Below are 15,179 nucleotides of genomic sequence, written 5' to 3'. Positions count from 1 at the left end.
GCAAATCAAATGTTATAATTAACTACAACCCTAATTAATTTGATCAGTTTAATATACCTTGATTTCATTCATGATAAAGTCCAATTAATAAAATTAAAATAAAAATAATTGAAGTAAAAGTTCAGATGAAAATATTTGAAAATTTTAAAATAATAATTATAGGTAAAATTAAAGCAATTTCTACATCAAAAATTAAAAAAATAATAGTAATTAAAAAAAATCGAAGAGAAAAGGGTAGTCGTGAAGATGATTTAGGGTCAAATCCACATTCAAACGGTGATCTTTTTTCTCGATCAATTAAAGCTTTTTTTGATAAAATTGAAGCTAAAAATATTACAATAGTAACAATTGTTAAAATTAATGAAGCAATTAAAATAATTGAAAAAATTATCTACACTGCTATTAACAGACTTTATGATTGGAAGTCAAATATACTTTTATATTATATAGATATTAATATTTAATTAACCTCCTCATCAGTAAATTGTGATATATAAAAATAATCAAACTACATCAACAAAATGTCAATATCAAGCTGCTGCTTCAAATCCAAAATGGTGATTTTTTGAAAAATGATTATTTAAATGACGCAATAAACATACAAGTAAAAAAGTTGTTCCAATTAAAACGTGAACTCCATGGAATCCTGTTGCTATATAAAATGTAGATCCATAAACTGAATCTGCAATTGTGAAAGGGGCTTCAATAAATACCTAATAATACAGTCAAAAATAATCCTTGAGTTGTTTGTGAATGGTTTCTTTCTATTAAACTATGATGAGCTCAAGTTACTGTAATTCCTGATGCTAATAAAATTGCTGTATTTAATAAAGGAATTTGAAATGGATTAAAAGAAATAATTCCTATAGGAGGTCATGAAGCTCCAATTTCAATAGCTGGAGATAGACTTCTATGGAAAAAAGCTCAAAAAAATCTTCTGATAAAATAAATAAAATTATTCCTCATCGTAATCCAATAGTTACGGCGTAAGTATGTAATCCTTGATATGTTCCTTCTCGTGATACATCTCGTCATCATTGATAAACGGTTAAAATAGTAATTACATTTCCTAAAAAAAATAAAGAAATATCATATTGATGAAATCATTTTACTATTCCTGAAACAGTAGTTATAGCACCAATTGCTCCTGTTAAAGGTCATGGGCTATAATCAACTAAATGAAATGGGTGATTTGAATGTGTAGACATTATCAATTAATTTACTTCTCTAGAGTATAAAGTACTTAATACAGCAAATACATAAGATTGAATTATAGCAACAGCTGATTCAAGAACTAATAAAGCAATTTGAGCAATTAATAGAAATGTTACTAAAAAATACGACATAGAAGGACCAGTATTTCCTAATAAAGTTAATAATAAGTGTCCTGCAATTATATTAGCTGTTAATCGAACAGCTAAAGTTCCAGGTCGAATTACATTTCTGATAGTTTCAATACATACTATAAATGGTATTAAAATAGCTGGTGTTCCTTGAGGTACTAAATGGGCAAATATATGTTGTGTATGATTAATTCAACCGTAAAGTATAAAACATAATCATAAAGGTAAAGCTAAAGAAAGTGTTAAAGTTAAGTGACTTGTTCTTGTAAAAATATATGGAAATAAACCTATAAAATTATTAAATAAAATTAGAGAAAATAATGAAATAAAAATAAATGTTGAACCATTATGACCTGAAGGTCCTAATAATGTTTTAAATTCTTTATGTAAAGTTTGTAAAATTGAATTTCAAAAAATATTAAATCGAGATGGTATTAATCAGTAAATTGAGGGAATTATTAAAAGTCCTAAAAATGTTCTTAATCAATTTAATGATAATCCAAAAATTGCTGATGGGTCGAAGACAGAAAATAAATTTGTTATCATTTTCAATTTATTGAATTTAAATTAATATTTTTTAATTCATTAGATTTAGGTGAAGAAGGTATAAATGAATAATAATTAATTGAACAAAATAAAATAAATGTAATAGAAAATACAATAAATAAAAGTAATCATCTAATTGGTGCTATTTGTGGAATCAAAAAATATTAAAAATTTAATAATTTTATTTTGACATACTAATGTTATGATTTAACTAATTTTTTATAAATTAAAAGAAAATTCATTAATAATAATAATATCATTAGAAGTAATTGCTAATTTACTATAAAATGGTTTAAGAGACCAGTACTTGCTTTCAGTCATCTAATGAAGAATTTACTCTATTAGAAATTCATTTAATAAAATAATTTACTGGAACACTTTCAATTACAATAGGTATAAAACTATGATTAGCTCCACAAATTTCTGAACATTGTCCGTAAAATAAACCAGGTCGGTTAATAAAAAAATTAGTTTGATTTAATCGTCCAGGTGTTCCATCTACCTTAACTCCTAAAGCTGGAACTGTTCATGAATGAATAACATCAGCGGCTGTTACTAAAATTCGAATTTGAGAATTTATAGGTAAAACAATTCGATTATCTACATCTAGTAGTCGAAATCCATCATTTGATAATTCATTTGTTGGAATTATATAAGAATCAAATTCTACATTATTAAAATCTGAATATTCATAACTTCAATATCATTGATGTCCAATTCTTTTTAGTGTAATTGAAGGCTCATTAATTTCATCTAGTAAATATAATAATCGAAGAGAAGGCATAGCAATAAATAAAAGAATAATTGCTGGTAAAATTGTTCAAATTATTTCAATTAATTGTCCATGTAAAAGAAATCGATTTACATAGCTATTAAAAAATAATATAAATATTAAATATCCAACTAATACCGTAATTATTACTAAAATTAATAATGCGTGGTCGTGAAAAAAAATTAATTGTAGACATTAATTTTCTAATAAAAGTAAAATACTTTATATATGGAGCTTAAATCCATTGCACTAATCTGCCATATTAGAAATTAATTAGTTAAAAGAGGTAATTCAGAATAGCTATGTTCAGCGGGTGGAGTATTTTGATATCATTCAAAAAACTGTAAATAAAAATACAAATCCTAATGCTCATAAAATAGCTGGAGAATAAGAAAGTTGAGCTCCATGAAGAGTTGCTAATCAACTAAAAATTTTAATTCCTGTCGGTACAGCAATAATTATAGTTGCAGATGTAAAATAAGCTCGTGTATCAACATCTATCCCTACTGTAAATATATGATGAGCTCATACAATAAATCCTAATAATCCAATAGCTAATATAGCATAAATTATTCCTAAAGATCCAAAAGTTTCCTTTTTACCTGATTCTTGACTAATAATATGAGAAATTATTCCGAATCCAGGTAAAATTAAAATATAAACTTCTGGGTGACCAAAAAATCAAAATAAGTGTTGGTATAAAATTGGATCTCCACCACCAGCAGGGTCAAAAAAAGAAGTATTTAAGTTTCGATCAGTTAATAATATAGTAATTGCTCCTGCTAAAACTGGTAAAGATAATAATAATAATAAAGCTGTAATTACAACTGATCATACAAATAATGGTATACGATCAAGAGTAATTCCTGAAGATCGTATATTAATTACAGTTGTAATAAAATTTACTGCTCCTAAAATAGAAGAAATCCCGGCTAAATGAAGAGCAAAAATTGCCAAATCAACAGATGCACCTCCATGTGCAATTCCTGATGATAGGGGAGGGTAAACTGTTCATCCAGTACCAGCTCCATTTTCAACTATTCTTCTTACTAATAAAAGAGAAAGGGCAGGTGGTAGTAGTCAGAATCTTATATTATTTATTCGTGGAAAAGCTATATCAGGAGCTCCTAGTATTAAAGGAACTAGTCAATTTCCAAATCCACCAATTATAATAGGTATTACTATAAAAAAAATCATAATAAATGCATGAGCTGTAACTATTACGTTATAAATTTGATCATCTCCAATTAAAGCTCCTGGATGTCCCAATTCAGCTCGAATTAAAATTCTTAAAGATGTTCCTACTATACCGGCTCATGCTCCAAAAATAAAATATAATGTTCCAATATCTTTATGATTTGTAGAAAATAATCATTGTCGCGATTAAGTGGCTGAAATTTAGGCGATAGATTGTAAATTTATTTATAAGAGTTATTCTTCTTAATCAAAGTCTTATAGTCAATAATGACATCAAACTGCAATTTTGAAGGAGTAAAAATTTACTAAGGCTTAAAGGATTACCCCTATTTATAGCTTTGAAGGCTATTAGTTTATTTAACTTAAAGCCTTAAAGTATAAAAAAGAATAAAGAAATTAAAAATAATCCAAAAATTGAAAAAAAAGTAAAAATTAAATATAAATTTGTGTTTATATTATTAAATTGAGTATTAATTGTTCAATTATTTTCATAATAATTTAGCATGAATGCTGAATAACAAATTCGTAAATAAAAAAATAGTGTAATTAATGTTGATATTATTATAATTGTTAATATAAAATATTGATTACAAAATGTTAATTCTTGAATTACTAGTCATTTAGGTAAAAATCCTAAAAATGGAGGTAATCCACCTAAAGATAGAAAGTTCATAAATAAAGTAAATTTTAAAACTTTTCTATTTATAAATCAAGAAAATAATTGATTTAAATGAAATAATTTAAAAATATTAAATATAAAAGTTAAAATAAATGATAAAAAAGAATAAAATGTGAAGTAAATTAATCATATAGATTCTCTAATTATTAAACTTATTAATATTCATCCTAAATGATTAATTGAAGAAAATGCTATTAATTTACGTAAAGATGTTTGGTTTAATCCACCAATTGCTCCCACAATTACTGACAAAATTACTCTAATAAGCAATACATTTTTAATATCTAAATAAGAAATTAATATTAGTGGGGCAATTTTTTGTCAAGTTATTAATATTAATGCATTTATTCAAGTTAAACCTTCCATTATATTGGGAAATCAGAAATGAAAAGGAGCAGCTCCTATTTTTAATAGAAGAGTAGATATAATAATTATTGAAGTAAATGATTCATTAATTTCAATATTCATGTTATTTTTTAATATTAAAATAATTGATGAAAATAATAAAACAGTTGAAGCTAATGCTTGGGTTAAAAAATATTTTAAAGATGCTTCAGTTGAAGTTAAATTATTATTATCTCTTAGCAGGGGGATAAAAGATAACAAATTAATTTCAAGTCCTATTCAAGCTCCTAACCAAGAATTAGATGTAACTGTAATTATTGTTCCGATAATTATAATTGTTAAAAATAAAATTTTTGAAGAATTATTAAAAATTAAAAAAAAGGATTATAACCTTTATAAATGGGGTATGAACCCAGTAGCTTAATTAGCTTATCTTTTTAAAATTAATATAAATATATATATATATATTTTTTGGTGTATGATGCACAAAAGTTTTTGATACTTTTAGAAATAGTTTAATTCTATTAAATATAAAGTCTTTATAAAAAAAAACAATAAAACCTGTCAATGAATGCAGTATACTACATAATCCACCCTATCAAGGTGACCCTTTTCATCAGGCAATTCATTAATAATAAAATTTCTCCTATTTTTTTTTTTTTTTTATTCTATTATTTTTTTTTTGTAAATTACAAAATTAAAAAATAATTAGTTTTTTAATTAATAATACATTTTAGTATAAAAATTTTTAAATAAAAAAAAATAATTAAATAATTTTTTTTTAGTATATATATATATGTTATATAAATCATCAACTATATATAAATATATAAATATATAATAATTTAATAAACATATATATATATATATAAATAAAAGAAATGTTAGATAAATTATTAACAATTATCTTATTTACATTTTATGTAGTAATTTTTGGATTGCGAAATTTTTTATTTAAATTGTTAACTATATAATAATATATTAAACATTTATATATATATATATTATCTATTAATCTAGAACTAGTATATAAAAAATTTTTAATAATATTATAAAAATAAAATTCATGAAATATTAATAAAATATAAATTTATTTAATAAATAATATTTTATAAATTGTAAATTTATATAAAAAATAATATTATATAAATTGTAAATTTAAAAAAAAAAAAAAAAAAAAATAGGAGAAATCTTATTATTAATGAATTTTCTTTTAATTTATAAAAATATTTAATTAATATCAATAATTTAATTATTAATTAATTTTTTTTTAATTTATAAAAATTATTTAATTAATGTTAATAATTTTATTATTATTATTGTAAAATAATTATATTTTTAAGTCCGACAGGGTCCCGTAAGTACTATCCGGCGATAGCCTAGGTACTCTCGGCGATATCTGTCGGTATCTCCACATAGTAAAGACCTTCGTAGTAATTCTTAGTCCGAAAGGGTCCCGTAAGTGCCATCCGGCGTTAGCCTAGGCACTCTCGGCGATACTTGTTGGCATCCTCGCTTGGCAAAGGCCTCCGTGGTAGTTCGAAGCCGTGGTAGGACCCCGAAAACGAGGTCCGGCGCATTACCTAAATGCTCTCGGCGAGATTCGTCTGTACACCCCGTTAGGTTCCCCCAGGCCCGGAGTTGGCCGCCCCCCTACCCACAAAAGGGCTACCTGGTTATCCCCTCCAGTCCATTTATGGCGCCCTTCAGGGCCCCACACGCCCCTCCACTCTGTCATCCCCCTCGTGGGACTGGTCCGCCGTCCACCATTGTAGGTCGGTAATTGGTAATTTGTGTGTTGAAGGTGCCCGAAGATGCCAGAGCCAGAGTATGAAAGATGAGGCAAGCGAGCTGATCTCGAGCCAAAGTAATAGATTCGGGACAAAAAATGTCTGTTCTCCAGCTATTTCAAGTGGTAACTGACTAGACCAGGCGCAGCTGCTGACGGCATAGCGACGGCAGAGGAAAAAAAGGTAAAAAGAACGAGTTAATAGGATAGGTAATAGAAAGATGAATAAAGAATTTACACTTACGCTATTTGCATGAACGGTATACAAATATCCCATACGAAATTGTTCAGTTGTTCCGAAATAAGTTCCAATTTAACATTTAATACAATATCTCACGATAAAACACTAGCCACTGCAGCGAGTTCTGCTGACAATGCACTCTGTCCGCAGAGAGCGAAGACATCGGTGCAATTGCTGACCATCAAAATGACCCAATTGCCCACCAGACCGTAAACTTATCCATAATACATAAAAATATATTTTTACAGAGTCACCCATTTTGTACCTTTGGTTACCTATAAATAAGAATCAATTTTTTCAATACAGTCAGTTTCAGAAACAGTACCACAACTGCCTGTCACTCATCTTCCATTGCAATCATCAGAGGCTGTTGCCGTGTCTTCAGAACCTCCTACACACACATTAACACAAATGTGTTACGAGGTTGGCATACCGATTTTCAGCAGTAAGAATATCAATTTGTTAAATTTTTGTGTGTGCTAAAGCAAGAAACATGCGACATAGTAGAGTAGAAAGAACAGATGAATGAATACAAGAGGATAACGAAAATGGAAGTGTGAGCATGTTGGGACATAGTGCAATTGCGTGAAACTCAATCACGAAAGGCACGAGATGAACGATATCAACGACAATTGGGACGGACGCGTTAATTGGCACTTAAAGAGAATATAGAAGACAACCCCAAAAAGTACACCGAGCTTCGTTTATTCGTCTAGAATATTGAATATTATTGTCCGGCGCTCAAAACCAAACATAAGTCACCTAAAATTGAGACCCCACAGGAACCATTGAACGGCTAGATTAAAACCTCTTCCTGAAGTCCATTCGAAAATTCAATTCGTGCTTCCAAATGACATCGCTCGGAGCAACAAGAATAGTTCACAATACTGCGGTTAAAACGCGTTTTGTTATGAGAAATGTCTCTTAGCGAAGATAGAGAAGGATCAAACTTCTACTTCACCGCCATTAGACGTTGGACGTTGACATGCAATGACTGCATCTTTCAAGAGGCGATGCAGTTACTGCACCGTCAAGTTGCCCGTGTGAAACCATCAGAAGGTTGTTACGCGCGGATCCCAGGCAAAACGCAGCCCTCCTCCCGCCCAACCTACCGAGGGGCGCTGCCGCATGCCGAACGCGAACATGCTAGAAAGATAGCTATTAGACTAACATTCGACGAAAATTAGCACTAAACTTACTAAGAAACTAAGCATGCAATCAAAATACAAATACCACTACAATTACTAATTACTAGAACGGTGTGTAAGGATTAGTAATTTAATAAGAGGAAGAGAACTAGTGGTGAATATAATATGGTAGAGGGAATTATAATCCGAGCATAAGACCCTAAACGGTTCATGCAAGTAATAATTCGATCTACAAAGTGGAAGGAACAACGGTATAAAATTTCTAGTCAGTCTAATAGGAATCGTGAAGTTTATGCGGCTCAACAGATCAGGGCTGTCTATGTCACCCCTGATCAAGTTGTGCATAAATATCACACCAAGCATTTTTCTACGGTTAACTAAGGATGGGAGGTTTACTAATAGTAGTCTACTAGAGTAAGATGGGAGTCTTAAACCCGCATCCCAGTTAAGGCCCCGCAGAGCAAAGAGTAAAAAGTTTTTCTGTACTGATTCTATACGGTCCTGGTGTACTTTGTACTGAGGGCACCATACACAGAAGCCGTATTCTAAGATCAAGCGAGGTATAGAGAGTCTTTGTTATATAGGGGTCGTCAAATTCCTTTGACCACCTCTTTATAAACCCAAGCACGCACATGGCCTTAATTACTTGGGGTCTAACATAACACCCAGATCATCCACCAGGGTAATCCCTTTCCTTTTCTGCTTTGGACCGAACAATACGGAATTTTCGAGATTGTAGTTGAAACTGTAGAAATAACGCAACATGCCACGAGAAATAAAAGAAGTTAAAGATTTTCTTAATAAAGCACGTCGTTCAGATGCGCGTGCTGTGAAAATCAAGAAGAATCCTACGAATACTAAATTCAAGATCCGCTGCTCGCGCTTTTTGTACACGCTAGTGGTACAGGATAAGGAAAAAGCGGACAAAATTAAGCAATCTTTGCCCCCAGGATTGCAAGTCAAGGAGGTCAAGTAGTGCTTCGTTCGTATCCGAATCATCACGAGCAGTGCATAAATTCGATTTGTCTGGATTCAAATACTTCTTTAAATAAAATCGATTTTTAAAAATAGCAAACAAAACATGTACAACGATTGAAAAAAAACAGCAAATATTCCTACGGTGGCACTAGCCCCCACTAGAAGCTAAAAACTAATTTTATTAATGAAGCTCCTAACAGTGTCATTAGTTTTCGATCTTTAAGAACATGAAACTGGTTTGCTTTAAATATACAAAGCTCGCACATCAAAAAAAATTCTCTCAAGAGAACCACCAAATAGGGTATAGGGAGCCAACAAAGGGCTAGAACGATGAAATGTCATAACTTTGCATTTCGAGGCATTAAGGTGTAACAAGTTAGCTCAACACCATGACTCAAATTTATTGAGTTCGGATTGCAAGCGGTAATGAAATGAAATATCCACAGAGTTTAAAATCATCCGCATACATAAGTACTCGAGAATATGTTAATACTGAAGGCAAGTCATTAATAAAGAGTGTGAAGAGTAAGGGGCCTAGATGGCTGCCCTGTGGTACTCCCGAAGAAACCTTTACTGCTAAAGAGAGGGAGTTTTTGAAGAGGACTCTTTGAGACCTAGAACAAAGATAGATAGAAATCCATCTCAGGAGGTTGGGCGGAAACCCTAAAAGGTCAAGTTTATGCGCTAGAAGGGAATGGTTTACAGAGTCGAATGCTTTACTAAAGTCGATGTAAATAACATCCGTCTGTAAGTTACCTTGAAAGCCTTTAATAATGAAAGAGGTAAACTCTAACAAGTTCTTGGTGGTTGATCGCCGCCTTATAAATCCATGCTGAGTTGTAGATATAAGTGACTTGCAGAGATGTTGCAAGTGCGGAGTTAAAACCTTCTCAAACATTTTAGGATAACTTTGCTATACCTCTATAATTTTTTGCATCAGACTTGCTACCTTTTTTATGGAGAGGAATTATAAACGATTCCTTCCATATCGGGGGAAGCAAGAAGAATCAATGGACAGGATGAATAGTTTAAGCAAAGGTCCACACAGAGCCTCGGCGCAGTACCTGAGTACACAACCTGGAAGCCCGTCTGGACCCGGTGAAAACACCGGCTTAACTAGTCGAAGATCATGAAGTAAAGAACATTCATTTAACAAGGGACTGAAAATGCCTTTCGACCTCGGTAAACCGTATGGGTACGGATGACCAGAGTAGCTTTCCTCAGAATAGGTGGTTTGGAAAAATTGGACAAAAAGATTGCCGACGTATTACAAAATGATAGTGAGGTGGGTGTGCGGACGTTCTACGCTTACTGTTTACGAAGCAGTAAAACTGTTTAGGGTCCTGAGAAAAACGTATCCTGCATCGAGATAGGTAGTTCTTATAGCATTGAGCATTAAGAACTGAAAAGTTTGCCCGAGCTATTACATAGCGAGAGTGAGAAGTAGGAGAACCCACTTCTTGAAATTTTTTATAAAGTCTTGATTTTAAGTTTTTAGACTGGATAACTCTTTGGTAAACCAAGAGGGTTTTCCAGATCTAATCGGCCAAGAAAGCGGGACACAAGATTAAAAAAATGTGCCAAGAGCATTGTAAAAAATGTTTATGCCTTTTATGACATCAGTGCACAAGGACAAAGCGGACCAATCAAAATCCCTAATGAGGTTATTAAGCTTCGCAACGAAAGCTTTACGAAAGCAGCGGAAATGTACAGGTAGCCTACTCGACCGATCCAATACAGTTGGTCCAATATCTAGCGACACCTCGAAAGTAGGGTGGTAGGCGTCTTCAGGTATAGTGAGCGGAAGGGCTCGGGTTGACAACACTATGGTCGGATCCGATACAAAGCACAGATCAAGCAATCGACCCAAGGAATTTTTTACATGGTTGACTTGAGACAGGGACAGGTCAAGCAAGCCGTCAACAAAGTCATGTCGTGACATGGGCACTAGGATACTAGACTCGTTTACTGAAGACCAAACAGTTCCTGGCAAGTTGAAGTCACCAAGAACTATCATACGATCTTTATCAGATAGCGAGGAAGAAACAGCGGTTAAAGCGGACAAGTGCTGCTCATAAATTGAAATATCCGAAGAAGGTGGGATCAAGTAACGAATATTGCGAAAGCGGGAAGAATCAGTTTTACACACAGGAATTCCAGTTCCTGTTGAACTTGGACTGTGAAGTGTTCCGACGTGAAGTAAGAGTCCACTGCAATTAGGCGCATTGGGATGATTTGTGAGTGTTATGGGGGGACTATTTTTCTTCTTGGCCTTGAACTCCTTCACCACCAAATGCTCTGGCCAAAATTTGGCAGAGCAATTGGTGTCAAAGTGAGCTGGGGAGACACTTATCTTGAACGAAGATATCTCCCTGGCATAAGAGAAATTAAACTTCTCCACCTTTAGGTTAGGATAGGTTGAGGCGGCTGCCGGGCTCGCTCGGAACCCGTCACACTTAGGCCGGTTTCGGCCCGTTGTGATACCGCATAGGATCATTTCCTTCCTGCGTTGTGAGACTTCCTGTCAGCAATTATCCCATCCAAATGCTCTCACAAAGTTCGCTATCCTCCTGGGACATAGTTTGGACATCTCTGAGATGTCGTGTAGAAAGGCTGAGCGCAGGTACTCTTCTTCTGCTGAGAGCTGGGCAGGAGCAGAACAGATGTTCTTGGTTTTATCGTATCTTTAAAAATGTGGATGCCACAGATTTTCGTCCTTTGTGGAGGCGGAAGTGGGCGGGGCGAAGTTTTGAAATATTTTTGTAGCAGTGACATATCACAGAAGTCTGGATCCAAAACATCGTTGCTCTAGCTCTTATAGTCTTTGAGCACTAGGCGCTGAAGGGGACGGACAGACGGACGGACGGACAGACGGACAGACGGACAGACGGACAGACAGACATGGCTCAATCGACTCGGCTATTGATGCTGATCAAGAATATATATACTTTATGGGGTCGGAAACGATTCCTTCTGGACGTTACACACATCCACTTTTACCACAAATCTAATATACCCCAATACTCATTTTGAGTATATAATGAAAACATAGCCTGGCCACCAACAGTCCCCATCTATTCACTGGGGAAACTGGATGTCCGGGGTCCTTCCTTCTCTTTCCATACAAATGCTCGTCGGTACCCTGCATGATTCCCTCCAGTAGTTCGTAACCCAACAGGATTCCAGGGCCGCTATGCAGTGATTGCCTAGGCGCTCTCAGTGACACCTGTTGGCGCCCCCGCATGATCCCCTCCAGTAGTTTGAGGCCCAGCAGGATCCCGAGGCCGCTGTCCGGCGATCGCCTAGGCGCTCTAGGTGACACCTGTTGGCGCCCCCACGTGATCCCAGTAGTTTGACAGGACCCCGTAAGTACTAAAGGGCGATAGCCTATATACTCTCGGTGATATCTGTCGGTATCTCCGCATAGCAAAGACTTTGTAACGAACCGTTTTTGTTCCGTCTGATTCAGCTGGGCTGTCTCAGCGGTCAGTGGGCTCTCCGCAACAAATTTAAAGACTTGCCCCGAAGACAAGTAAGAATGCATGGGTTAGGTTTTGTTACTGATATGTTATTATACTTTATTGATATCTTAGGGCTATCTTACTCTACTCTGCCTCTGGTCCTGGTTCGGCTGTCGGTTCTCCTCCTCGTTCTTAGTGGGTGCGCTCCACTTTGGACACCCCAAGGCGTCTCCAAGCGTGGCTCAGCCAGCTCTAACGACTGGGGCCAGCGATTCTTTTTACGAAGCCCAAATCCGCATCTCAGTCGGCGCCTGACGCGTTCGCTCTCACTCGACTCACTTGGCTTTTCGGCCCGAAAGTGTCTCGCCCACTGTGAGATGTACTCCGAGCGTTGCACCGTTGGTTCTAGGGATTGGGACCTTTGGCTCTTCGCTATAGGCACGAGTCCGTCTCTCAATCCTCACACAACGTGTTCGCTTTCCAAAGTTCTTCGTCTCTTGTTGGGTCTCACCCTTGTTGCTCACTTTTCACTCTATCCACTAGCTGACTGTCTCTTTTCAAGGGTGCGGCCTTCCTCTTATAGGCTCGCTTCTGCGTTGGCGCCGCCGACGCCACCTGGCGCTAACGGCACTTTCCGCCTTGCGGTGCCCGTACTTTTCCATCGGTGTTTCCTTCATTCTCCATTCGCTTCATAACGGAATCAGGCTGGTGGCGTGATCTCATGACTATATTTGGTCATGCGCTGGACCACTGACGGCCCGATCCCGTCGTCCCGCGGCTCTCTCCCCGGGGGTCCTCTCCTCTCATCTGGGATCTCCGGGAGAGCGCCCCTAGGGAATTCGCCGTGTCCGGATATCCCCAGATAACGGCCGTTAGTCCCTAACCCTACACCGCCCCCTGCGTGTGGGAATACATTTCCTCACAACCTTCATAGTAATTCTTAGTCCGACAGGGTCCCGTAAGTACTATCCGGCGATAGCCTAGGTACTCTCGGCAATATCTGTCGGTATCTCCACATAGTAAAGACCTTCGTAGTAATTCTTAGTCCGAAAGGGTCCCGTAAGTGCCATCCGGCGTTAGCCTAGGCACTCTCGGCGATACTTGTTGGCATCCTCGCTTGGCAAAGGCCTCCGTGGTAGTTCGAAGCCGTGGTAGGACCCCGAAAACGAGGTCCAGCGCATTACCTAAATGCTCTCGGCGAGATTCGTCTGTACACCCCGTTAGGTTCCCCCAGGCCCCGAAGTTGGCCGCCCCCCTACCCACAAAAGGGCTACCTGGTTATCCCCTCCAGTCCATTTAGGGCGCCCTTCAGGGACCCACACGCCCCTCCACTCTGTCATCCCCCTCGTGGGACTGGTCCGCCGTCCACCATTGTAGGTCGGTAATTGGTAATTTGTGTGTTGAAGGTGCCCGAAGATGCCAGAGCCAGAGTATGAAAGAGTGATACACTTGGATGAGGCAAGCGAGCTGATCTCGAGCCAAAGTAATAGATTCGGGACAAAAAATGTCTGTTCTCCAGCTATTTCAAGTGGTAACTGACTAGACCAGGCGCAGCTGCTGACGGCATAGCGACGGCAGAGGAAAAAAAGGTAAAAAGAACGAGTTAATAGGATAGGTAATAGAAAGATGAATAAAGAATTTACACTTACGCTATTTGCATGAACGGTATACAAATATCCCATACGAAATTGTTCAGTTGTTCCGAAATATGCATATAATATGTGTGACACAATTCCCAATTTAAATTTAATACAATATCTCACGATAAAACACTAGCCACTGCAGAGAGTTCTGCTGACAATGCACTCTCTCCGCAGAGAGCGAAGACATCGGTGCAATTGCTGACCATAAACTTATCCATAATACATAAAAATATATTTTTACAGAGTCACCCATTTTGTACCTTTGGTTACCTATAAATAAGAATCCATTTTTTCAATACAGTCAGTTTCAGAAACAGTACCACAACTGCCTGTCACTCATCTTCCATTGCAATCATCAGAGGCTGTTGCCGTGTCTTCAGAACCTCCTACACACATTAACACAAATGTGTTACGAGGTTGGCATACCGATTTTCAGCAGTAAGAATATCAATTTGTTAAATTTTTGTGTGTGCTAAAGCAAGAAACATGCGACATAGTAGAGTAGAAAGAACAGATGAATGAATACAAGAGGATAACGAAAATGGGAGTGTGAGCATGTTGGGACATAGTGCAATTGCGTGAAACTCAATCACGAAAGGCACGAGATGAACGATATCAACGACAATTGGGACGGACGCGTTACGTAATTGGCACTTAAAGAGAATATAGAAGACAACCCCAAAAAGTACACCGAGCTTCGTTTATTCGTCTAGAATATTGAATATTATTGTCCGGCGCTCAAAACCAAACATAAGTCACCTAAAATTGAGACCCCACTGGAACCATTGAACGGCTAGATTAAAACCTCTTCCTGAAGTCCATTCGAAAATTCAATTCGTGCTTCCAAATGACATCGCTCGGAGCAACAAGAATAGTTCACAATACTGCGGTTAAAACGCGTTTTGTTATGAGAAATGTCTCTTAGCGAAGATAGAGAAGGATCAAACTTCTACTTCACCGCCACCAGACGTTGGACGTTGACATGCAATGACTGCATCTTTCAAGAGGCGATGCAGTTACTGCACCGTCAAGTGGCC

The 15,179-nt window shown here is 36.0% G+C and overlaps 1 protein-coding gene and 1 pseudogene across 1 annotated transcript; one reads left to right on the top strand and one right to left on the bottom strand.

Annotated features, from left to right (window-relative positions):
* Window positions 1–2,994: 2,994 nt before the first annotated feature.
* Window positions 2,995–4,038, bottom strand: LOC117191708 (annotated as a pseudogene).
* A 4,708-nt stretch (window positions 4,039–8,746) lies between these two features.
* Window positions 8,747–9,140, top strand: LOC117191376 (60S ribosomal protein L38). Its single transcript, XM_033396264.1, has one exon. It carries the CDS (start codon window positions 8,824–8,826, stop codon window positions 9,034–9,036), a length of 213 nt encoding a protein of 70 aa, XP_033252155.1. The 5' UTR covers window positions 8,747–8,823; the 3' UTR covers window positions 9,037–9,140.
* Window positions 9,141–15,179: the final 6,039 nt, after the last annotated feature.

Source organism: Drosophila miranda (genome assembly GCF_003369915.1).
Source record: "Drosophila miranda strain MSH22 chromosome Y unlocalized genomic scaffold, D.miranda_PacBio2.1 Contig_Y1_pilon, whole genome shotgun sequence".
NCBI lineage: Eukaryota > Metazoa > Arthropoda > Insecta > Diptera > Drosophilidae > Drosophila > Drosophila miranda.
The sequence above is the reverse complement of the archived record's forward strand: the minus strand, read 5'-3'. Positions and strand labels throughout refer to the sequence as shown.